This window comes from Musa acuminata, chromosome BXJ2-5 (assembly GCF_036884655.1).
Source record: "Musa acuminata AAA Group cultivar baxijiao chromosome BXJ2-5, Cavendish_Baxijiao_AAA, whole genome shotgun sequence".
Lineage (NCBI taxonomy): Eukaryota > Viridiplantae > Streptophyta > Magnoliopsida > Zingiberales > Musaceae > Musa > Musa acuminata.
Window position 1 is genome coordinate 44,053,803 of NC_088342.1, and position 25,471 is coordinate 44,079,273.

The window sequence follows — 25,471 nt, forward strand, 5'->3', positions numbered from 1 at the left end:
GCATGATAAGAAGAGGCAAACATGTAGCCAAAAACGACTTGCCGGCCTTTAACAACGGTGCGTGCTACTACTGCTATTCAAGATGAACATGCATGAGTAAGCTCGCCGGCAAGTCATCCTTGGCTACACACTGTGACCTCATCCTCCCATGCAAGGCCTTAGATGAGAGTACCAACAGCAGAAACCCAGAGATGACATGCAACGCACGTAGCCCCAGAACAGTGCTGCAACGATGAGGAATGCATCTACTGTTCTTTATCCCAACACAGGGCATCATGCTCAGAACAGGAAGACGGAGGAGTTCCCATTGGACGATGGGAACTTTCACAAGGGGAAAGCTAACGAATGGGGTTGAGATGATGAGAGCTGTCGAAGGGAAGGCAGCTTATAAAGACTGTTCGTGTGGTTTGGACCAGCGGAGAAAGATAGCTCAGCGGGGCTTTTATGATGGATTTGACAAGACAGTGCAGGAGAAACCTACGAAAAAGTTCGCCACCTCCTACATGACAGAGGTAAGAGGCTCTCTCACAGCCCCAACATGGAAGGAAGAATGGGTGTGTACCTGTGCTCATGTTTATGGCGCAAAGCGCCGTATGACCCGTGCCTTTGCTGGTGTACGTCCGCAGCAGTAAGTGCGTGCCGTGAAGACGATGGTTGGCCATGCAAATGGCGTCTTTGGATGAAGGCAAAGCTGTTCCCACAACGTTTGATCTCACAGCAAAACCCCTTTCAGGAGAGTAGTCCTTCCTAAGCTGTGAGATAAAAAGGGGGAGAATGAGATCTAACAAAGCGTTGTAGGCTCCGAATCGTCCTTCTCACCAGCAAAAGAAGTCGAAGTCGCCGAAGATGGGGGTACGTCGCTGCGGCCATGACCGGAGCAGGCGCCGATGCCTACTATCTTATCTGCGTGCAGGCAAAAGTGTACGAGGTCATCTTTCCGCCGCTGCTTTCTTTTCTATCAAATATGCCACCATCAAATCAATTAACAGTTGGGAATATAAAATAAATATATACATATCAGAAATATGTCAAGCAGAATTAAGCCCCTTCAATTTTACCCGTTGACTGCCTACAGACTCTGCTCTATTGATGCAACCAATGCAAATTGAAGGGTATACTTCTAGGAGAAAAAATGTGTTCTTCATCTGAAAAGAACAATTTTCACAAGGAACACCATAACACAATCTAGCATAACAATTTGGTCCGATAACAATTAATGATAGCAAGGGACACAGGGGTTTGATGTTAGAGGACATCAAAGGATCAGTCTATGTGGTAAGAAAGGACCAGTTTGGCAGCTCACCCTTGGCACATGCAATCTGGAGCTGGATATGTATATATGGATTGTTTTGGTTTCCTCAACCTGATTTGCCCTTGTCTAGCTTTGTGACCAGCTTGGACAGCCCGTTGGAACTCGGACCAGTCCATGGTCTTGTTCAGGAAGAGTTGTCCTAGCAAACCCATGTTTGGTCGTATGGTCTTCAAGTTTTCGTAAGTTCGATAGCCCAGCTAAAACCATCAAAGTCCTCAGTAAGTGACTCTTGTAACATCTACCATGGCAAATGATGGGAAATTTACTGTATGATTATGACTAGTGAGATACTTACAACTGCATTGTGCATATTCCCTGGGGATGCAGAAATGAAGATATCACTGTGCATGCTAACATAGTAATCGACGGCGGCTAGAAGAGATGCCTTTCCTTCCACCTTAGCTAACTCCTCTTCTGAAGCAAGACTCTTCTTATCATCCATCAGTGGGAAAAGCATGCGTAGGCTGGATATCCTGGCCTCTCCACCATACACCTGAAGCACAAGATTCATTGTCCAAATTCTAAAGATAAAGAATGATTCTAATAGAAAGAGTTAGTATGGAGGACCTTATGAGAGGCAAGATATAGACGAGTGCTGCTGTCAAAGCCTAAAGCTGCCAGTAGCAATCCTATTTCTTCGGGAGTTAATGGACATCTTCCCTGGCCTCGCAATTCCTCATCAGTGAATTGGGAGTTTAAGACCCTCCCTTGCCAAATCACTTGCCTGTACTTGGCCAAAGCAAGCCTTTCAGCTCTACCACCCCCAAAATCACAGGCAGAGTGTGCAGCCATGTCCTGCATATTTTTGTTGATTAAGACTAATAACAAAATTGCTTCATGTAAAAATTGGATCCACCACCATGGATTGATTAGACATAGAATCAAATATGTTGGGATTTTAAGTGTGTTTGAGTTATGTAAGCAATTTTGTTCCCATGGTAGATGTACTATAAAATTAGGATGGATGTACCTTATCGAACCTAAGGTGCAGCACAGCAAACTTTCCAGGGCCCTCCTGAACATTTTCATCCGCTACTTCCTTTAAAAACTCCTCAGGTTGTTGATGGACTGGACTCCTCAACCGCTTAACAAGTGTCTCCCCTAAAGCGTTGATATGAGAGACAAATGCCAACGCTTGAAAATTGACCTTACACCTTAAGCGTTGTATATCCCCAGACAAATTCTCAAAAGCCAATCGGTGTGAAAAAGGGGAAATGGCAGCAATACCATAACTGAAGAACAACAACCAAAGTAAGCAACTGATACAATTAGAAAATATGAGTGTATCAAACAGAGAAGATAAATCCTGGCATCTCACCTAATGAAGTAGCACAAATCAATCGCTAGACAAAGGAAGTCACCCGGACACCAAAATTTGTTCAAAGATATAACTCATGCAAAATTGGTTACTTTTTGCAGAAGTCTGAAACATAAAGGTTGTAGTACTTCCATATAAGATATCAAAGAATTGCCTTGAAGATAAGAAAACCTAAGTTATCATATAATGCCTGAAATATGTCTGCTTAGTAGAATAGATGTCAATGGTCTTTGGATAGTTTCAGTTGGCAAAGGCATGAACACTTACTGGTGACTTCATATAGGGGCAGACCAAAAACAAAGAATAAGTTTCTAATTTTACTGGATTGTAAACAAAAGTTATCTCATCACATAGTGTACTCCAGTCAGTACTGAGGTCCTCAGGTTCTGCCTTTCCATGTCCTGAAGTGAATACTAATGTCAAAAATACTCTGAAAACAACATGCTTCAATACCAGATCAGTCATACTACATAAGACTAATGCAAGAAAATAGATTCCTATGACTTTGACAATTAAATAATTCATATGATCATAGACATGCAAGTCTGATAAATGACAAAATGTCTTAAGATCCCAACTATTTGGGCTTCGCTACTGGATCTTCTCTAGCAACTGAGTTCTATACGCAATACCACTAGTTCAAGCAATGCCAAGCAATCTCTTTTTATAGCTTCTATAAAGTCCTCTTAGGTCTTCTTTTGTATCTCCTCCCACCATCAACATGAATCAACTCACCTCACTATCTAGCGTAATTATAGATGAACATTTTTCATTAAATGGTTTTTTCTTGATTTTCCTCCAATCAGAACTATACCTAATTACTTATGATTCCAAATATTTCTTATTACATCTCTTCTTGTAGTTCCAAATATGATGTCAACCCTGGGATAATTTGCCCACTTGGATGATGTGAAAATGTCAACCTTCAGAAATTTTTCATGCGCATGGAATGGATTTAGATTTAAGTATCATGGAGACCAATTATAAGAGCATATAACTTATAAATAACCAGGCACCACGACAACAAAAATGAAAATGCAATGAAAGTAAGACAGTGAAAGCTGCTGAATGAGTAAGAAGGGTTGAATTAGAATGAAGCTTAGTGGACAGAATCAACACATGAAGATAATCGATGGGGGTCAAGAGTTAATTGATACGAACAGAATACGCAAATCTGTAATTTAAGTCTATGAATTGCAAATTTATTGATTCTGAAAGCAAAAATGGAATGACATTTGAGTATATACTTTGGGGCCTGCCGTACATAAGGATTCCAAAAATTTGTTTTCAATATTGATAAGGATTTGCTTGGTTAGCTATTAGCAGAACAGTTTCTAAAAGCATACCCAAATCAGCCTAGCAATCATGCTGACTAGGAAAGGATAAAGAAAATAAGGATGACAGATAACATAGAAGTCAAGCTGGTGGTGTCTTCGATGGAGGATAAAAGCAACAATTTTAGCAGCATATTTGAGGAAAAAGATGACAAAAAAACATAGAGTGGCCTAGTGCTATTATGAACTTGATATTGATCCCAAAGATCAAATGTTAATCCTGTTTTGTTGAATATCGCCCACAAGCTATAGTTTCATTAGGATTTCAACTAGCAAAAATTCATATATGATTGTAAATATTCGATCCATTTAGCCAACCCCAAATAATTGGGATATTATAGTTTGTTGTTGTGTTGTATTGAATATCTGATTGAGTACAAGCAGAAACTTAAAGCACAACATTTGGCTTCACAAATCAATGCTGATGGTAAATAGAAAAGACAAAAAGTAGTTAGTTACTCAGGCACCAATAGAAGTCATCATTACAAACCTCTGTAAGACAGGTAGAACATTCTCGAGATACCAGTTTGCTGAAGCATGAGAAGGTGCAGTCTTTACTCTTGTAGCCCGAATGCCAATAGCATAATACTCTCTAGTGCTCCAAGAGTATTCCTTGGGCAATTCTCTAGTTACTGAGATTTCTTCTTTGAGGACATCAATAAAATGATCCACATCATATATTTCCTCAAAAGAGCTGTAGTAGCAAAAGCAACAAGATATACTGTTGATCCACATGACAAAATTTGGCATTTAAGGGTACATAAAAAGATGAAGTTAGGTTTTAAAGATACCTTGAGTCTCTCCAGACAGGATTGATTTCAAGGTATGGGATAACAAGGGTAGCATTCAAAATTTTAGCAACAGCAACTGCATCGCAGATCTGGAGAACACATACATCAATGAGAAAATTGCTGTCTAATTCTGACCCATTATATTTGGCCAAGAGAAAATATTCGGTTGTTGGAACAAAGAGAAAAAAAGAATCTGGCTTACTCCCATTCTCTGTTGGTTCAGTCCACCATCAAGGAAAACCTGAATATATCCATTTGACTTACTGGGGAGTGCTAGATAGAACACAATATAAGACCTCAGCCAAGAACCATGAAGATGAAAGATAAACTAATACTTGCAAGAGAATATCACAACAAATACTTTTCTGACATGGTCAAGGAGTAAGAAGTACGAAGATTTCACTGTTACACAGGCACTTACAAGAGGTACTTGTAGATTCAATACAAGGTTTCCATCCTTGTGATGCTAAGGGAGCCCAAAGCTCAGACTGTTGATCAATTGACTTCAAGAAAATGGACACAATGGAAACGATGAATATACCATCACACAAAATATTAGAAAACGATCGTACCCAAGTGAATATCTTGTGCTTACTGTTTTACGTTCTAAGGCATCCCTTAGAAGAGATAGATGCATCGGTTTGGGAGCATTCCATTCCTGCAAAAAATTACACCCTTGATTCATTTAGCAATTGAAATGTAAACAAACACAATTGCATAAAATATAAGATGATACATAACACATGTCAATAATAACAAATGCTCTTCAAACAAATGCTACAAGAGAAAGAAACGATTGCATATGGTACCCGAGTTAAAAATTTTCAATCTAAAGCAAGTTAACAACCTATCAATTTATGGTAACAATTTTCAAAAGAGTGAAGCATTTCAAGCAGGAGATCCAAGTATTTAGATACCATGTATAGGATGTTGTGCACCATCAATTCCTTCATTATTACTTGTGAGGTGAGATGCACACACTAATATTTAGTCCAGAATTTCGACAAATTACTGACGTTTTGGCCACAATTTCTTGAACCAATTTTTAGCTGAACAACATAAATGAGGAGCTGAACCTATAAAATCATTTTAATGAGCTTTTTCAACGCAGTTACCCCAATTGAAACTCATTCTAAGAATTCAGCACCTGTCCGAACAATGCCTATCCAGTCGATTCCAGTAACCACTCAAGCAAATCCACTCGAATGAGTGCCTCGAGTCGCAATCAAGTGTATCAAACAGATTGCACAAACGATACAATCTTGAACTTGAAGTCTAAGAATTCAGTACAGGAATCAAGAATTCGTGATAGCGTTACCAGAAGTGATACGATCGAGTCAACATTTCCCCTAACCTTAAAGATGGGAGTCATTTCACAGGCTGAGAGGAGGAGAGAAGGGAGCTCACGGAGAAGAGGGAAGGGAATGCGTGGCCGAGCGGGGTGAAGAGCGACGGGAAGAAAACCGGGAGGAGTATCACCAGCGCGGCTGCCAGCGCTCCGCCTCTCTGCGGCGGGTGGTGACGGCGCCGCCACGAACGCAGCAGCCGCAGCAACATCGCGTAGCAGAGCACCTCCTCGCGGATCCACCTTCCGCCTGCGATCGCAGATGGTGACCCCCTAACCCTAGACAAAGTCGATGGAAGAAGATGGTGGCGCCTGGCTTCGTGGGTCCAGCTGCGGGCCGGCGGATTAGTGACGCCGTGGAATGCGTTTACGTGGCGGCTTTCTAGTTCCTGAAGAAGTGAAGTCAGTCGAAGATGACACGCGGCGCACAATGGGTTGCGGAAAAGGTTGTATGCTGTACGGAGTCCGCAACGGAAAGGGCGTTCGCTATCATCTTTGCAAGCCTTACAGTTTCCTCGACAAACCTCATCACATGAATTGGGCTAAGTTGGGCTCTCGCTGCGGCCCAAACTATTTATTAGTGGGCCAACTAATTATTATGCGTAAAATCTTTCATAAATTAGATAATTACATATTTTCTATTTTATTTATTTATATATTTTTATTGTATACGACTGAATTAACAGCAGTGATACAGAATGATAAGGTGACCATCTCAGTGTTTTCCGGCGCCGGCGGTGGTGCTTCCCCCTGCCGCCCGCCCTTACGAAGGATACTATGCTCCTCCATTTCCACCTCTCCCCTCCTCCTCTTCCTCCACGTCGACCCAAGCTCCTTGCCTGCAGCCCCGACCCCGTCATCCGCACGACCGGATTCGGTCCACTCCGTCCGCTCCCGCCCACCCTCCTCGCCTCCCCGGCCTTCGCCACGGACGCCGGCCTTCGATTCCGTGAGAAGCTCCTCTACCTCGAGCACGACCTCGGCCTCGACTCCTCCCGCGCCCTCTCCCTCAACCCCTCCCTCCGCTCCGCCCCCCTTTCCGCCCTCCACTCCTCTGCCGCCGCCCTCCGCTCCTTCGGCCTCCTCCCCGCCGACGCCGCCCGCGTCTTCGCCATGTACCCCTCCCTCCTCACCTGCGACCCCAGCGCCGACCTCCTCCCGGTCTTTCACTTCCTACTTGGTCCCGCCGCCATCCCCTTCCCGGACCTCCGCAAGGCCGTCGCTCGCTGCCCCCGACTCCTTGTCTCCAGCGTCCCCTCCCAGCTCCTCCCCGCCCTCCGCTTTCTCCGCCGCCTCGGCTTCGTCGGCCGCCGCCGCATCACCTGCCGCACCACCCTCCTGCTTGTCTCCAGCATAGAAGCCACTCTCCTCCCCAAGCTTGACTACCTCCGCCGACTCGGCTTCTCCCACCAGGAGACACGCAGCTTGGTGCTCCGCTCGCCCGGTATGCTCACCTTCAGTATAGAGAACAATTTCAAGCCCAAAGTCGAGTTCTTTCTCCATGACATGGGCAGAGACCTCTCGGAGCTCAAGGACTTCCCGCAGTACTTCTCCTTCAGCTTGGAGGGGAAGATCAAGCCCCGGCATCGCTTGCTGGCGGAGAGCCGTCTCCGGATGCCGCTTTCTGAGATGCTCAAGGTCAGCGATGGCGAGTTCATGAGTCGCCTGGTGGAGATGCGGCTGAGTCCTGTTAATGACAAGTTGTAGGCAATCACCATGTGAGTCACTTTGCGTTCCTTCTCTTTCCCCGTTGAACGAGCAGATTAGGTGTATGCGTATATGCCTCACTTGTTCCAAAAATACAACTGCAATGATTTAGAATAAAAATAAAACTAATATTTTTCTTACTTCCAGTGGCAAAATAGTATCGTTATTTCTACAACTGTTTTCCATAAATTCTCATGTGTTGCATTTTAGAGTGTTGTTCTGTTTAATAATAGAGCAGATCGAAACTGATTCCGAAAAGTTTATGTCATGTGGTTCTTCTAAATGTTGTCTTGATCTCTTCACTTCCAATAAGAAATTCTAGCTTCCATCTTTCACATGAGCTGAGTGCATGGGTCATGTTCTTCGAGTTATTTCTTGATCTTTTTTTTTGTTTTCAAGTAGAATTTAATCTTCCATCTTTACATTTCATGTTTGTGTACCTTTCATGCCCTTGATTCGGTGACCTTCGACCTGCCTGGGAGCTGATTACGGTATCGTTTTCACACTGTCAAGGAAGAAATACTATAGGATTTTTAAGCACACAGATTCCTCTCTACTCAATTCTGCATTTCCACAGACTTATCGGAAATGCAGGTAATTAGCAAAGTATTTCTTCTTTATCAGCCAAGTAGTTTGTGTGTCTATTTGCAATCAAGTGCATGCCTTTACTTCCAATTTAATTTAAACGAAGATGAAAGAGAAGTTATTAACACCTTTTAAGAAGTTACCATCACCACTTATTTATCTAAAATAACTCTTAAAGAGCTATATAACTAAGTAATTTCATATATTGATCAGACCAGAACTTACTGATCAAGGACTGGTTTGAGACCATATTGTTTGATACCGGTCAATTTTCAATTTTCTATCATTTTTTTCTAGTGTTACCAGGTGGTACAGGTTGCTTTACTGCCAAGCATACTGCTATTGTACCAGTCTAATAAGGTGCCAAAACTGATATCAATCTGAGATTTGAAACCCTGAAACTAACACATTAGATTGGTTTTCTGTCACCAAAATGGATTTAATCTAATTTAGTCAATGTGGATAAAAGTCATGCAGAGACTTGTCTGGTTACTTTTAATTCTGGCTGTGTTAACAAATTTGTATAATACAATTGTGGTGAATTTCATGCTGGAACTGTATGGTTCTTTCAGCAGTAACATCATATTAATATACCGGTAAACACGAAATATCAATGCCAACAACAGGTGTGATATAAAGGTAATTGTTCTATTATAATAACCATCATTACAAAACTTGGAAGGATATAACCATGCCAGTTAACCTGTTGCTGTATGTTGTCACGGCCATCCTGTTTGAGGAATAAAAATTCGTTATTGATTTTCATCATCATTCAGTAATTACTTTTGAATTTTATGTTTAGAAGCAGTTTAGCTGGCACAAAGCTATTGCTTTCGAATGTTCTATTAGTCATTCAACCAACAGTGATTATTTTGTAAGAGCACCCGCCAACATTGGATTTTGTTTCTCATTATTCTGCATCATGATCCAATATCATGGCCTACTATAATGGTGAATGCTAAGAGCAAACATAAATGGAATCAGGGAAATGTTGATAATAACCCGTTACTAGCAGAGGTAATGGGTTTAATAGGTATTTGCTGTACCCGTAATAATAGAGCTTTAGAATCTTGACAGAATATATGTATTGCCCCTCAAACTTAATGTTGTCTAATGAATTTCTCGGTGTAAGCAACAATCCTGTTGGTATTTTTCTCACCAGAGGTTGGAGGTTACTGAAAAGTAGGGCAGAGTTTCTATTACAGTCCGATAATACTAGTTCTGAAATTTGAAGCCCAAGAAGAAAAGGACAAGATAACATGAGACCTCCCGTACATGGGTTATTTAACTGCATTACATGTCTTATTATTGTGAAGGTTCAACATATCGGCCAAGTGGTAATGATTGTGCTCTCGAAGAGACCCTGCAAGTTTCTGATGGATGCCATTGTGCATGTTTGTAGACAGGTTCAAGGTCCAGTTGATCTTCATTCTCAGTTTTTATTCATGCATGTGCCGATCATTCAGTTTGATTCACTAGCACTGTGCTATCATTCGTTAGATTTTTTGCATACTTGGATTGATCTACGGGCATAAAAACAAATCCAGATGGTCATTGAGTTTTTGGTTCTTGACTTGAGACAACTTTTTTGTTCTGTTCCTTTAATTAAAATCCAAACAAACAATTGACACCAATGCATCAAATAGTTCTTTGTCAACCCATAAGAACTTGTTGTTGATGCTTTCTGCTTATATTCTAATCGTATCTTGCAAAGATTTGTAGCATGGAGGAGAATGGACAGGTGAAGTCGAATTGCCTCCCTGGTGGACAAGAATGGACTAATTATGACACATACATAAACTAAAGATGGTTGAACTTGAATCTAGCCTAAGCTGCTGAAAATTATACCCGGTGAGGACCAAGATGCACTGTGATTAGTAATTCTAGTTTGGATTTTGTTTATTTTACTTCAGCATATGCTTAGTGATCGTTTTGGAAATATAGCTGCTATTGCCTTTTTGTTTTAGCTACTCGTTAAGTTTGGTTTGCCAGCTCCTTTAAGATTGTATGCTCTTGATTGTTAAAGTGTGTTAGATGGATCACTAAGGAGCTCCTTGATAATTTCATCCGTAGTGGTACCTCTATACAATTCTGAATGAAAGGCAAATACTAAAGACGATAATGTCATCATAGGCAATTACTAAAACAAATGCATTATGTCAATTTATTGAGGTCATGTTTTCTTTTTCACATTTCTTTAGTAAAAAAAATATCGATAAAAAATCACTTTTTTTGTTCCGAAAAAAAAAAGAATGCAATTGGGATGATGGTGGAGGAAGTGAAAGAGAAAAATTGTTGATCAGAATGATAAGAAGTGCATTTGTCTTGTCAGAATTTACATCTTTTGGAGTTTGTGACTGATTATTGATAGATTTAAAAGTTATAGCAGTTTGGAGAGAAGCTTGAATGAGCTCTGAGAGTTTGTCTGTGGAGTCAAATTGCAAGAGAGATCCTCAACTTTGTGATGCTGAGAAACCTGTGTGATGGTGGGAGATATGTCAATCAAGATGAGTGATTTTAGGGGCAGCAAGAAACTAATATTCCCAGTCAACATGGACTCATGAAATCTAGATACTAATCCAACAAAGGCACCCTTTAACTTTTGTTAGTCTGAGGAATGACTTCTGTAGATTCCATAGAGGACTGTTCAAATCAGTACATCATCCACTGAAACTTTCCTGGGAGTTCAGACAACCTAAGTACCAGTTATCAGATAGAACACTTGGTATCACAAAAGCTGCACTAGTTACATTGTAGTGACTCATTGACACCATAGCTTTTGACTCTTACTTACCCTTGTTCTTTGTCCTTGGAAAGGTTTTTTTCGAATGCCAGCCTCTTGTGAGGAAGAGTTCTTTAGAGGCTTCCTGTGCATCTCTCTGGGGAGGGCATATATTCCCTTTCTGAGTCACTAGTCCTTATCATTGTCTGAAAGACCCACATAGGTGAGGATCACTGTTCCTATGCCCTTCCATGGACATCGTCATAAATGATGTCCTTCACAATACAAGTCTTCCGTCTTGTTTATGTCAAGGTTTTGAATGCTGAGGCAATTGGGTTGGTGTGGCATTTCTTCTTTGGGGTCACAATGGTTAGGCAAGTGGGACAGCACCTGAACCTGAGCTAAGTGCCCAAAGAAAATGAACTTAATGCACTACACTTTCTTCATGCAAACTAATGTGTTCTTTTGGTGGGACTCTTCTCTCTCCTCTCTTACAATGCTTTTGCTATGAGCACATTAATGTTCTTTTTATTTTTGTATCACAAGCTCTGTATCTCCTCAGTATTTATACTGCTTCAGCAGAGAAGAGCTTTGGATTTTGCTGACAGCCTTTCCTTTCACCTCATTTACTTCAAGGGGAGTTTCACCTTGTCTTCCTCACAGGTTTTGGTGTTCTTCTGAAGTAAGGTAACATCAACTTCAACCTACCTGCTCTCATGTCATGCTATGCATGAACTGAAAACTAACCCAGGGCTCATCATGCTTTTACTTCAAGTTGAGATGCACCATAAGAAGATGAATCTACCTATGCATATTTATCGTACTCGGTCTTTTTTGTCAATGATTCTCAATGAAACAACTTTGCGTTGCAGTTTACGACATGGTTCTTATGATCAGCATGCTTTGTGCCAAAGAAGTGGTGGTCACCATCCAAGACAACACTTGCATGGAAGCTAGACAGTAGCTATTGGGTTTAATAGTTGCTAGTGACAACTAATCCCATTTTCCTTATCAGTAGTGAAGCTTGTGAATGGTGGAAGAAAATATATTGCAAAGATCTCCTCCCTTTCCTTGCTTTGGGTGTTGAGAAAAGTTGAGGAGCTCTCCTTTGTCTGAAAGAGAAGCATCCTCTATTACATAACTGATAAATTCAAAGCTCCTCTTTACATTTAATTGTGCTTCCAACAACAACTGCTACTACTCCATACTAATGCAGTTCCTTTCTCAGGGACCTCTATACCATGCAGCTGAGAAGCCTCTTCTGTCAACTCATCCCATCAACATAAAGTCATGTGAAGTATATGGAAGTGGATGCATCATCTTCTTGGGAGTTTTAGACCACTTAACAGAACCTGCTTCATTCAATAAGGTGTGTTGCATAAGGATCAGTGAAACACACACTGTTTCTCTCTGTTCTTTTGCCTTGAGCTTGTGGAGTCAGTACAGACACAGAACTACACTCTTCTTTTGTTCCCAAGTGCCATGTAATCTTGTCTTCCTCATGTCTGCACTGCAAGTGTTCACTGTAATGGAAATGTCTCAGGCACACTGCTTTCAGTGGCCTTTGTTATGCACATACCCATACCCATTGTTGCATCCCCCAAATGCTTACATAATAATATGGTTCACTTAATCCTTGGAAATGTGTGCTTAGCTCTTTTTTATCCCTTGGTTAACTGGTAATTCAACACTTGGTACAACTTCATCTGACCATTAGCAATAATCCTCTTGCCATGAAGTTGGTTGGACACATTCAAAGTGGCATGCTTTGCAGCAAGTGCAGGTTGAAGCAGAGAGAGGTTCCTAGTTCAGGCAACTTTTCTTTCTTGATTGGCACTTTAGAGAGAGAAAGAACAAGGCTTGTAGAAATGGGAAGCACTGCATCAAGCTCTATCTTTTTTGTCAAGGGAGAGAGCAACAGCTATCCATGAAGTTGGCAGATGAAGTGCATATCTGCACTTGCCTCTCACACGAGTGCTGCAAAGACACGCACACGTGTGGACCATAGCTTTAAAGAAAGTGATGGCGGTACAGCTGAGCCCTGCTTGGGTTTCTGCTTCTAGCTTTCTTTGTTCTCTCTCTCCCTCTCTCTATCTCTCTCTCCCCTTGTCTATCTTCCAATTTCGTTGGAAGTGAAGGCATGGCGAGTGGATGGTATGCGGACTCTTCCTCTTCTTCCTCATCCAAAGAAGTCTCCTCACTCTTTGCGGGACCAACCTCTTCGTTGGAGAGCTGTCACTACGGCAGGAGCTCGAAGCGCACCTGTCGCACCTTCCCCTTCATGGAGAGCTGCCTCGGCTTTCAGGAAAACCCTCAAGAGAACACCGAAGTGGCTCACGTCGTCGGAGAAGATAACCCAGATGGAGGGAAGACCTGCGCCAGAGGCCACTGGAGGCCAACTGAAGACTCTAAGCTCAGGAGACTGGTCGAACTCTACGGCCCGCAGAACTGGAAGCTCATAGCAGAAAATCTCAAGGGCAGATCAGGTCGTGATCATCTCTCTCTCTCTCTCTCTTCTCTCTCTCTCTCTCTCTCTCTCTCTGTGTTGTTTGATGCTCTTTTGTGGGCGCGAAGGGAAGAGCTGCAGGCTGAGATGGTTCAACCAGTTGGATCCAAAGATCAACAGGAGGCCTTTCACCGAACAGGAAGAGGAGAAGCTGATGACGGCTCACAGATTGCATGGGAACAAGTGGGCTACGATAGCGAGGCTTTTCCCTGGTAGAACTGACAACGCAGTGAAGAACCAGTGGCACGTCATCATGGCCAGGAAGTACAGGGAGCAAGCCGTCGCTCACCGGAGGAAAAAGCTCGGCCAACACCTCCACCGGAGACTTGGGGAAGCTGCAGCAGCCCGTCATCATTTCTTTCCTTCCATTGGCTTGCATCGCGTGGCACACAGTGGGGAAGATGCAGTCTCAGGAACTCCCTTTGATTTCTTCTCCGGTACGACTGCTAGTCGTCAGTTCTGTGCACATCATTGTTCGTCTACCCTAAATCCGATACATTTACTGTTGTATACAACCAGTATTGTGCTCGAGAACACATCTGCTCTTTTGCTTTTGCTCCTTCATGGATCAACTCTATATAATCATGTAATGTTCTGAATGATTGCAGAAGACAAGAAGGATCAAGAGAAGAAGAGCTTCAATAGCAACAAGACTCCGATCAGCTTGGCAATCCAACGATCAAGTCATGCAACCCATGTTTCTGTCAATGGTAGGCCATTTGAAGGGAACAAAGAGAGCAGCCACCTCGATGCCGCGGTCTCACCAGCTCTCATAGATTTCCTTGGAGTGGGAGCTCCATGAGAAAGATGTCAGCACCGAGGAAACGAAACCATGGGAGCAGAAGCCATTGATTCGTCTGTGTACCTTGAGCACTCAGAGCAGTGTCAAAGATCAAAACACTTGTAGCCATATTTGGTTGGAGACTCTTGCCTTCTTGCTATAAGTTCATGCTCTTTCAATCTAATAAATATTTGTGCATGCAACTCTCATGGAGTATAACCTCTATTAATTTATATATGCTTTGCCTCAGAGAGAAATCTCGGTTGCATTAGGAACAAAACCACTGATGAGTAGCTTTTTATCCTTGTGAAATGGAATCCTTAGGGGAGATGCAATCCGCTAAATAGCTTTGTAGTTTATGAAAAGAGTCTGAATTCTGGAGATCAAGGCAATGATGAGTCAAATCCACATCGAGATTATAAGCATGATGGGTGAGTTCTGGAGCTCTGAAGTAAATCCTACAGTGGATTGTGGCCTTGACATTGAGTTCATCGAACATAATCAAGAGCATTTCTTCTACAGTGAGCCCACCTGCAGATTTTGAGATGAAGGCACTGCTGCATCTCACTAAAAGCCATTATTGGAGAGAGAGAAAGAGAGAGAGAGAGAGATTGAATCTATGACAGCCTTCATTGCCGTCATGTCTCTTCCTATCCTTGAATCTTTCTGAAGCTATCACCAAGAATACGGAGCAATAAATCGAAAGGAAGAGATGGCGCCTTTAAGGCAATAAGTCTCACAAGAAGCAAAAGAAGAAGAAGAAGAAGGAGAGCAGAACTGACCTTATTTGATGTCTTATGCTGCCTCAGCACCCGAATCCTTCTTCCACGTCCTGCACAGCCAAAACATGCAACAAAGGAAGAGCTCTGAGAGCGTGTGATCGCATCGAGAAAGGAGGAGAGGTAGCTCAACAAGATCAGCAAAGATCCCGTATCACCGCCATGGAAGAAGAGGAAAGGGAGGACCGAGACGAGCACAAGCGCGGGAAGGGGAAACCCTTTTTTCTTCGCTTTCGCAAGAGGTTCTTTGTGCTTTGCGATGCGTGCAAAATTGGATAAAACCTTTGAGATCCGCGTTACAAGATGTATGTAATGGCGTGTGTACCACCGTTACCGTTGCTGTTGCCCGGTTGACCATCGACATTGATGACGTTGACTTCCTAAATTAATAGTTTTCATAAAACTTAAGAAATAATTAATCGAATAATTAGTGAAATTCATATGAGTTATTATTTTGTAATTTGGTGATAATAAATAGTTAGTAGGGTTTAAATATGTAACATGCAACATAAAATTGTGTAGAATGGTAGCATTTGTAACATAAATTGTGTAGAACACTTCTCATGGAAAAAGAATGGTACTTACTATATAAATTATCTTTACAATATCTTTACAAAAGCATACAACCATCAGAGTCTCTCTCATATCTCAGCATTCTGCTACCACAGCCACATTTCCCTTTTATTATAGTAGTACAGAATATTGGCCTAAATAATTTCTCAAGTGTATTCAACACACACACACACACACTCTCTCTCTCTCTCTCTCTTTCTCAGCAACAGCCTGTTGTTAAAAGGAAATTATTAGTCACTGTAAATATCTCCAAAAACCATCGATTGACTAAAACCTGTAGTTAGCCAGCCATCAAAAGAGGACCAGTTTAGGCAAGTAGCAATGACCTGTCCAAGACAAGCCATTTCAAGGATGTCCACTTCCTGCTAGTTAGTAGAATTTACTATACCACAAGGGGCACCTCAACTCATGCTACTCCCCACAGCAGATTCCTCTTTTGGTCTCCTGAAGTTTTTGCCACAGGCATAGCATTTCATGAGGCTCCTGGTAATGGGCAAGAACGTACCCGTTCTCACAACCATCAATACAAATCCTCCCCTCATTCACATATTTAATATCTGACCCTTGTTTGTTCATCTTGTCTATCCATATGCCCATTGCAACATCCTCTAGCTTGAACATCTGCACATTAACATCTTTTCATTCAAGAAAACGAAGTACAATTTGAAGTAAAAAAAATGAATTATTGAGTTCTGTCTATGCCAAAATGGTTGACCACTCTTCAAGGCATCTCAATTCTAAGAATATCTCTTATTTTAACAATAAACATGACTACCCTTTGAGGCAGCACACAATGCTTTTACTTGTTATGTCAAAATGTGAGGGAATCACATGAAGTAGGAGAGAATTCAGTACCTTCAAATGCCCCTCTTTGTGCTGCTTGTACACTGCCTTTGCAATGTCATATGATACCACATATCCTGGACCATGAGCCCAAGGAGGGTACTTCTCATCAGGCCATTCCTTCATGAAAATTAACAAGGGATGAGAAAAAAGGGGTACACAAAGCAAGCTTAACAACTAGTTTCTGGAATACTCCCGTCAAAAACTGTTTTCTGGAAGATGCTTTAGTTAGTTTAGACATAATGTGAGACTTCAATCAAAAACAGCGACATAAGGAAGTGATGGTTCAAATCCCATATTCTTAGTGTATGATGATCAAGAATCTTCAAGGAAAAAATTCAAAAAAAGAAAAATAGTGCCATATGATAAATTGGTGATGTCAACTCAGATTCGGCATGATGGAGTAACCAAAAAGGAATCATCATCTCTCTGCCATATATGCTTGTGTGCTTCTGAAGCAAATTAAAGACATCATGCTTTGTAGTTCGAACATACACTGCTGACAGTTCAATTATCTGGAACCAGCTAAAGTCTGAAACATTGGTAAATACAGCAAATAAAATTGGTATAACTTTCTTGTTTTGATTATAAGTTGGCACAATCTCCAAAGATAGTTATATGCAGAAAAAAAAAAGTGACAATGATGTCTCCTGTAGGAATATATTTCACATCAAAAGGGTCATTTACATAAATTAGAAGTTCATCACATTTATGTCAAGGTGAGAATTTAGGTCACAAAATCCTTGTTGCTACGAGCTTATGATTGAAGAGATAGAATGGTGTCACTCTATTAATTCTTGTATTGCTGATTTCCTTTTGTGTCAGAGATCTTTTTGAAAATAAGTTGATATTTCTTTGATTTGGAATTCAAAAGAATGATCTGATAAATGGACAGTTGGGACATTATGGCTTGTTGAGAATCAGAGTTGGAACATTATGGTCTGATAAAAGGACGTAAGCACAAGAATTTTACCTTAGGCGATATGAACCATTTGCTCTCCACATTTCGGTGAGGTTCAGAATCAGAGTTGATTCTACCATATAATAGCCCTCTCGTGATATTTATTGCTGTCAGTGAAGTAAGCACCTCGTCAACACGGACAAAAGCATCATCATCTGTTTTCATTATGTACTTGGCTGATACAACATTTGTCTATCAAAACAAGTAAAAAAAATTTAGAGAAGTAAAATATTGAAAATGTTGGGTAAAAGTTAGGTCTTTGTGAATTCATGTACAAACTTACCCCAAATATGCAAATGGCTATGGTTTTCCAGGTAATTAAACTATAATAGTCAACAAATGGCATCAGTTGGATATCACCATATGTGGATGCCTCATTCCAAAGCTCCTCGTTTACCATTTGGTTTCTATGCTGTTTAAAAAACCAGAAAACATCACTTTAAGTATGCCAACAAGTTGTAGAATATACCAAGAATAGCTTTTAAGCTTGAAAGGCAAAAGAACATAAAATTGGGTAACTTTGATCGAACCCTCAGAAAAGGAACTTTCCTTCAGGAAGGTTCTTTGCAAAATCAGATTAACAAAAAAGCTCTAGGCCAGATTCAGACCACAAAAAGCTTAGACAAGTAGAAATGCAAAAGGAACTTTAATTTAATTAGCTAACTACATATTACAGAACAACTAAGCAGAATTAGTTAAATTTCAAATTGATGACCTCCTTTGAACAAGAAAGGTCTTCTTTAGTAATTTTTCAATTATATTTTTATGATTACTTGGAACTTTTTTATCTTGTAATGTAGAGCCTTATTTTAAGACTTGGTGAAGCTCAAGTATCTTTTTTTTTATTCATAAGGATGGCAAAATCCTTAACCTTGGAAGTTTGTGTTTAGAAAGTTTAGAAGTGTCTTCAGAGAAAATGTTGTGGAATGACAAATTTTACCACAAAGGATTTCATAAGGCCTCTTAATTAGCTATATATATATATATATATATATATATATATATATATATATATATATATATATATATATGGTTTATTGTAGGTTAAAAGAACTGCTTTACATGTTAAGTCCCTTTTATGATTAAGAATAGTGTTAATAAGATAAGTAGACCTTCTCTCTTTTACTCAAAAGGACAGAGAAACCTAACTGGAAAAATCAAACCATATACTATAGTTCAACTGAAAGTTTCCAATAAACTGAGATGTTTTGAACAATGTAGCAATAATGGAGGACTTGAAATGTAATTTTCTTGTTATATCATATTTAGTAGTTCTGTTCTATGGTACTAGATCTCAAAAATGACATTGGTGTGAGAGAAATGGAAAAGGAAAATGTTATATCAGTATTAACTTGGTTATAATTTAGAAAAAGAGTGATCATTCCAAATAAGCTGGCAAAAGAAAGAAGGACATGCTCAAAGCATCTAAGTAATGCCAGGTTGATTTAAAGAAATAGATCCGCCTTCCTTACCAGGCCTACAAAAAAACGCACTGCACCTGCTCCAGTCCGTACAACATCATATTGCATCCATGTTCTTCTTACTGCCATTCTGCGTTTGAAATTGTTTGCCGTTGAAAAGATGCCAATAAAGAGATCAACAGGTTGGTGGATGGGCAAAGGTTTTGATTTCAATAATTCCAAATCAATAACATGTTCGAAGTCCTCTGATGTAGGTAAGCCACTGGCAAGAACAGATATCAACTTCATGTCTCCTGAAATTCTCACTTCACTAACAAGCCATGGCTCCAAGCTCTGACCAACCCAAAAATTGTTAAAATGTTAGTCGATCGATCATTGAAGCGATAAAAAAAAGCTGAAAAAGAAATGGATTTGCTGCAGTAACAGTACTTCTCTGTATGCAAATGAACTTATATGTTTTCCATCTACAGTTACTTGGATTCCCTCGATGCCCATCCTAATAGTAGCGATGGAAAGATATCCTTGCTTGAAAGGGAAATATCTTCTTGGTTTATCACCCTCTCTTTTCAGTGGAAATGATCTAGAAATATTATGACCCTTATTAGATGCAAAGATCCCTTTGTCATCAGTACCAACTATTGCACTACACTGCTCCAAATCATCCACTGCAACAAAGAACAAAGAAACAATAAGAGGAAACATAGAATAGAATCAAGACTACCAACATATAAAATAGGCCAAGTACATGGAAGTGAACTGTGATAAAACTCAAACACAAAATTGTAGCTAGGGCTCATGAAACTAGAACATCCAAGATAAACTCATTAATAAAAACAGATTATACAAGGACCAATGATTTCAGTCCTATTGAATAGTGGCGGATTCATTATAAAATTCTCAGCACCAGGAGGACTACAATGAATATTTAGATATACTCACAGCACAGGTGTAAGTTTCAACCAGCACTAGTTGATGATTTTGATGTCCAGTAATCTTTCAAGAAAGTGCCCCATAAATAATGTATCTGGCATTGAAAGTAGTCCTGAATCCATCACTTTTTGCAATATCTGAAAGAACATAACCACTTCACTGGTGGAAGCACAAAACCACCTGGTGAATAGGTTCTAGATGCCACTCAGTATATTTTTTGTCACCACCACTCTCTTCATCCGTGTTTTCTTATTCATATCCCCATAAAACTTTAAATGTGAAAAATTATAAGAATTCAAAACTTTTACAGATTTGCGCAACCAAACATGACTTGTATGACAATTTGTGAAGAACCAAATAATCTAGTAATGACAAAATATTTCTTTATCTGTTATATTGTTGGGTCAATTAATTCTGGGAGTCCTTCAAAGTTTTCCTACTTTGGAAAACCAACAAAAGAAGATGAATGCAAATTTGAAGGTTATGGTTATCATCTTGACGTCAGATATTACTAGCAAAATGCAAATATAACCAAATAATAATGTCATTATGCTTGGAAGTTAGGCATACAAACCAAGATGAGATCTAAGAAGATTTACTGAAGTTAATAGAATGTCCACATCTTTGTAAAATGATACCTTAGTCATAAAGTAGGTGATGTGGAAATTAGGAAGATATTAAGAGGATTTACTGAAAAGAACAATAATAGTCTAAGAAGCTCGTCGTGGCTCATGTTTCTTATTTGAACCCAAAAAAGACAGCAAATAATACATCTGCTGCCTTTGCCATCTATCTCGCGTAAAATTATGAGACCACACTTGCTATCTCGAAAAAGAATGTTACAATTTTTTTGTATTAATAATAAGTATTAGAAAGACACTTTATACGGTAATCAAAAGCCCATAATCTATCCCATATCCTAACCTATTTCTACTTCTCACTTGCCGCAGACCCATAATCCATTAACTACTCTTTCCATCAGCCCCAGCACTGTCCTTGCCCTTCTTAGCCTTATTTTTTGTCCACAACTATTTATAGACACCATCAGCAGGTTGAAAAAATACAAGCCAGATATCCCTAACCTATCCCTATGTGTTACTTATCAGATATTTTGTCAATCATGTGGTACCTTCACCTGGTACCCTCACCAGAACTGTCATATCTACCCTGTTCTGGTCTGAAAAAGCCAATAATACTATGGATGTTCAATTGGTTAGAAATTCAAGATAGTCACAATGGCATAATTCACATATTAGCAATTTATGGATAATTGAAAAACAAATGTTCATTATTGTTTAGAAGTAGAGGAAACTTTCAAATAGCTTTATGGTCCCAGAAAAAGAATATGGAAAAGAAGCAAATAAAGAATAAATTTAACAATTATAGGTATAAACTCATCCATTGATCCCCAGAGAACAAGCACACAAAAACACAGTATCATAGAACCAATAGTATCATGATACTTGTAGGTATATGTGTCAGAGTCCACACTTTATAGGATATCCATAAGATCAGCACATCCAATAAATATCAATTCTAGGATCTAAAATATAGTGAAAATTTGAAAGCAAAATATAAATTCAGCATAACAGATTAAAGATATCATAGAATGATAGAAAGCTACACTGTCATGCACGTCTTAGATGTGGATAAGAGAAAGATATCATAGCAGAGAATAAAAAATAAGCCTCTAAACTGTAATGCTCGATAACTTGCAAAAAGAATTATTACCTTTCTTATTATTGTCAGTATCTGAAGAAGGACAACGCTCCTCTGCACCCCAATCATTGGCTACAGACCACGTATTTTGAACAATCACTGGATCCTCAGTTAATTTATCACCTTGAAGACGGACATTGTAGTGAAAGATGATAGGAGGATCAGGTTCACCTGGAAGAGCTGTTCCAACTAGATCAACACGGAAGTTACCAAGAAGGCCACCAGGAGTACCGATCAAAGTAACTGAAGAACCCTGAATCAATCCACAAGGAATTTTTAACTTGAATGTGTCACTGTCAAATTCCGAAACATTCATTCTCTTGATAGAATATGGGCACTGTTTCTCTTTGACTTTATGCTGTGTACTACTGTTTATTTTTTTGTCCTCGAGTGAAGCCATAAGGCTTTCCCATGCAGATACAGCTTCCCCAATAGCCTCAATAGCTTGAGGCAAACCACTGGAATGACTTATTAAGTGATCCAAATGATTCCATGTTTGCAATGACCGTTGTTCTATATCAGAGAGATTTCTTGGTGCAAAAAGCTGGGAGACAATGGTATTAGCAGAAATTACAAGTGACTCAGTTCCTGGATTTTGAATAGCAGGCGGGTCTCCAGAAGCCAACCAATCAAGGCGTTCAGACGAATTACGAGAGAAAGGACTTGGCAGTAATCTTTCAGCTAGGGGGTTCTCCAACATCCCATACCTCAAAATCAGCAAAGTGAACAAAAACACCAATATAACGCCTCCAGACCATTTCTTCATCTTTCATGAAATGTACCTTGTAACAATATTATAAAGTTACTATTCCATTGAACTCAAACCTTTAGGAAGATGATGTATATAAATATAAAATTGATTTTGTTTGCTGGTGAATGTCTAGCAATTGAAGTTCCTGCAATTAGTCAATAGGAAACACTCCATCAAGTTTGCAAAACATGCCAATAATATAGACAAACAAAATTAAAATTAGTAATTTCTCAGCACTGACACTGATTCTTATCACTTGATACAAGCAAAAACCACAGCTAGAGAGACTTCACAGAGGAATTGCTTAAGCTCATGAAGATGTTAGCAATTCAACAACCTTGGTTATTCTCAATACTTAAAACAACAAAGAAGTAACCGGATAACATTGTATGGTTGAAACAACCAATTCAAGACCAAAGTAGACAAATAAAAGCAACGTATACAGAGATAGGAAACTCCAGAAAGTGCCAAAGCAAACTCTAATCTCCAAACATAACAAGCTGTTTCTGCAACTGTGCAATAAATTAGGTTCATGAATTAGACAAGTAGTCAAGCAAACAGGATCCTCTTCGTACATTGTTAAATTAGTAAAAAAAACTATGCAGCTTTCCATTGACCATTTCAAAGCTACATCTAAGAAGCCAATTAAGGACCAAAAGGAACTTTTTTATGTTAAAATGGCGACACTAGAAGAAGTATAAATCTTAAGCACCACCCTTTTCAGGACACTTTTGAGTAGTAAAAATACTGAGACCACCAGGTAGGTCCAGTCCCAATCTTCCAGCTAGGATCTCTTGTGTGAATTTTCATCAAGGATTGCTACAGCATATATCATTTTACTTTCAGACTGAAAACAAGTCCACCACACCCAAATAAGATAATTTTTCACCCAATTGAACAGCAAATTCGTCCTTCTATCTCAAAATCATACTCATTTTCTTAAAGATTCCACAAGGAGGGGACGAAGCCCTATGAAAGAGACTCCACAGCAGACAGAAACCCACCCACCATCAACTGCCTCCACCAATATGCTTCACCAATCACACACTACGCCACCCACAAAAATAATCCAAAACAAAATCTTTATTCTCCCCCTTTCTTCTCTCTTAGCTGCATCATTACATGTAAATGAAAGAGTCAACTCTATACAAAAACAAAAAGAAATAAGAGCAAGATCAATCTCCTACAGAAAGCAGGAGATAGTTAAGCCGAGCTCATAACCTGGAACAGATCATGGGCTCGAGCGAGCGTTAAAGAGGTAGGAACAAAGACCCGTGAGTTCCAGGATCGACAGCATCCTCTGGAACCAGAGAAGCTGCCAGATCTCAAGAACCCGGAAGCACAACGCAACACTATTTCTTCGAAACATAGAATAATGCACCACCGCAGAAGTGAGAGGAAAAATGCGGGAACAAAGGGGGGGAAAGTCCTGAAGCGGCCAATCAGAAAAAGGCAAGCGGAAACACAAAAACAACAACAAGAAGGCACCGAAATGATCACAGCAAGCAAGAAGAACGGAGCCAATCACACACACAACAGCATTCCAGCTCAAATCTGGCTCAGAAAGTGATGAAAGCACAATCGAGCAAGAGGAAGAGCAGAAGAGCAGTACCCTATTGCGTTTTCGTCAAGACGGCGTCCGATCTGGGGCTGAAGACGGCCAGGACAGAGAAGGACAACAAAAATTCTCTCCTCGGTCACGTCTTCCACGCCGAAACATCGAGCGATCAGCACGGCGTCCCGGCAACTGATGAACGCATCTGAGAGAGGAGAGTCCAACCGAACGCTATTTGGTCTTCCCCAACCGAACGCTTAGACTTTTGAGACGCGACCGAAATGTGTCTCCGGTGAGCGTAAGTCTCTGTTCCACGCGGTCCCGCGGGATTGGAACGTGAAAACTTAAGCACTTAGGGAGGAGGTAAGCTCACCGTTTGCTGTCCTACTGAAGTAGAGACATCAATTCGATGTGAAGATGAGGGAGAAGTCACCACGAAGGTTTGAAGAGTCTGTGAACAACTTTCCCACCCAGCCTTTAATCACCCGCCGGACCACCCTCTTGTTTATTTGGAGACAGTAGGAAACTTTGACGTGGGGTCCACATCGAGCTATGCTGGGGGCGGGTAAGAAAAGCGGGAACTCGAACGGAGCGTCGGCGAAAAAGAGCACCGGGTTTAACCCGATTGTTCCATTCCAAATTCACTTTCGTACAAACAACACTCTCTGCTGTCTCTGTCAGTCTTCATGTGGGCATCACTTCTCACCCAGTAACAACACGGGTAGAAGTTCGGGTACCGTTTATCCTGTACTCTGACACGACTGTGTCTCTTTTGCTTTTCCTTTGTCTCGGAACCGACACGAATCAGGACAAGACTCTCGCGGCGGGACGGGAGGACCAGTTACGGTACGATTTCTTCGCGATATAAAATTCCAGATATAACCCCCCCTCATCTTAATCAGTCACCTAACACGTGGCGCTGCGTTAATCTTAATACAACGAATGATGCATAAGTTATCACCGTGATGTCCAATACACGTCGAATCGCACAGTGTATGACAACAAGAAGTATGGTAGATGGATGTCGCTTCGTGGTCTCTTCCACCGTCATGAGGGCTTGTAGTCAAAGATTCCAAGTGGTTCACTTGTCACCCAGTAAAGTTTAGGTGCACCGAACGGCATATGGGAAGTCTATTACTCAAGCATGAGGGTAGTATGAGTAGTTCAACCTTTGTTTTGGTTTGAAGACTTGTCTTAAATTGGGTGGAACATTTGATTTGTGTTAGTTCTCCATGATATCGACATGTTGTGTTATTGCTTTGCATCACACAATTAAACCCATTATATACTAAATGAAATCATGGAAGTTCTGAATCGCACACAATTGTAAGCTCAACATGAGTTGAGTTAATAGGGGATTAAATGAATTTTGCTTGTGGTTAAGATGACTAATCAGGATAAGAACTCGATATGATATATATTAATCATCAACTGAAGCTGGACACAGATTCCAGTCGATTAGATCCCACCAGAGTAGACTAATGACATTTGTTGCTTCAATACCAATATTATATCAGATCAAAACTTTTGTTTTAAAG

At 40.3% G+C, this 25,471-nt stretch overlaps 4 protein-coding genes across 15 annotated transcripts; 2 read left to right on the forward strand and 2 right to left on the reverse strand.

Moving 5' to 3' along the window:
- Positions 1-654: 654 nt before the first annotated feature.
- LOC135586750 (O-fucosyltransferase 31-like) lies at positions 655-6,452 on the reverse strand. 5 transcript variants are annotated; one of them, XR_010487142.1, is made up of 12 exons: positions 6,163-6,447; positions 5,351-5,413; positions 5,177-5,258; positions 4,958-5,028; positions 4,756-4,844; positions 4,455-4,658; positions 2,283-2,544; positions 1,880-2,107; positions 1,608-1,805; positions 1,059-1,509; positions 820-955; positions 655-752 (listed from the first exon to the last, which is right to left on the reverse strand). XR_010487142.1 is itself a non-coding variant. In XM_065109714.1 (10 exons), the coding sequence occupies exons 1-10, from the start codon at positions 6,310-6,312 to the stop codon at positions 895-897; spliced, it is 1,356 nt and encodes a 451-aa protein (XP_064965786.1). In that variant the 5' UTR covers positions 6,313-6,452; the 3' UTR covers positions 655-894. The 5 variants fall into 5 exon arrangements, 2 of the variants coding, with proteins under 2 accessions (XP_064965786.1, XP_064965785.1); XR_010487143.1 differs by having other exon boundaries at positions 6,110-6,232; XR_010487144.1 differs by lacking the exon at positions 1,059-1,509 and having other exon boundaries at positions 820-903; positions 6,163-6,452.
- Positions 6,453-6,783: 331 nt separating this feature from the next.
- On the forward strand, positions 6,784-12,690 carry LOC103985437 (transcription termination factor MTEF1, chloroplastic-like). 7 transcript variants are annotated; one of them, XM_065109718.1, is made up of 4 exons: positions 6,784-7,818; positions 10,107-10,243; positions 11,697-11,801; positions 11,987-12,690. In XM_065109718.1, exon 1 carries the CDS (start codon positions 6,878-6,880, stop codon positions 7,805-7,807), a length of 930 nt encoding a protein of 309 aa, XP_064965790.1. In that variant the 5' UTR covers positions 6,784-6,877; the 3' UTR covers positions 7,808-7,818; positions 10,107-10,243; positions 11,697-11,801; positions 11,987-12,690. The 7 variants fall into 7 exon arrangements, with proteins under 7 accessions (XP_064965790.1, XP_064965792.1, XP_064965794.1 ...); XM_065109720.1 differs by having other exon boundaries at positions 10,115-11,801; positions 11,987-12,206; positions 12,343-12,690; XM_065109722.1 differs by having other exon boundaries at positions 10,115-10,243; positions 11,677-11,801.
- A 383-nt stretch (positions 12,691-13,073) lies between these two features.
- On the forward strand, positions 13,074-14,560 carry LOC135612912 (transcription factor MYB56-like). The gene is made up of 3 exons (XM_065109723.1): positions 13,074-13,600; positions 13,689-14,057; positions 14,229-14,560. Exons 1-3 carry the CDS (start codon positions 13,255-13,257, stop codon positions 14,420-14,422), a joined length of 909 nt encoding a protein of 302 aa, XP_064965795.1. The 5' UTR covers positions 13,074-13,254; the 3' UTR covers positions 14,423-14,560.
- A 1,184-nt stretch (positions 14,561-15,744) lies between these two features.
- LOC135585025 (beta-1,3-galactosyltransferase GALT1-like) lies at positions 15,745-24,182 on the reverse strand. Of its 2 annotated transcripts, none has more exons than XM_065109725.1 (8): positions 23,991-24,182; positions 21,640-22,409; positions 19,408-19,643; positions 19,030-19,311; positions 17,841-17,969; positions 17,570-17,749; positions 16,609-16,716; positions 15,745-16,374 (listed from the first exon to the last, which is right to left on the reverse strand). In XM_065109725.1, exons 2-8 carry the CDS (start codon positions 22,391-22,393, stop codon positions 16,165-16,167), a joined length of 1,899 nt encoding a protein of 632 aa, XP_064965797.1. In that variant the 5' UTR covers positions 22,394-22,409; positions 23,991-24,182; the 3' UTR covers positions 15,745-16,164. The 2 variants fall into 2 exon arrangements, with proteins under 2 accessions (XP_064965797.1, XP_064965796.1); XM_065109724.1 differs by having other exon boundaries at positions 21,640-22,523.
- Positions 24,183-25,471: the final 1,289 nt, after the last annotated feature.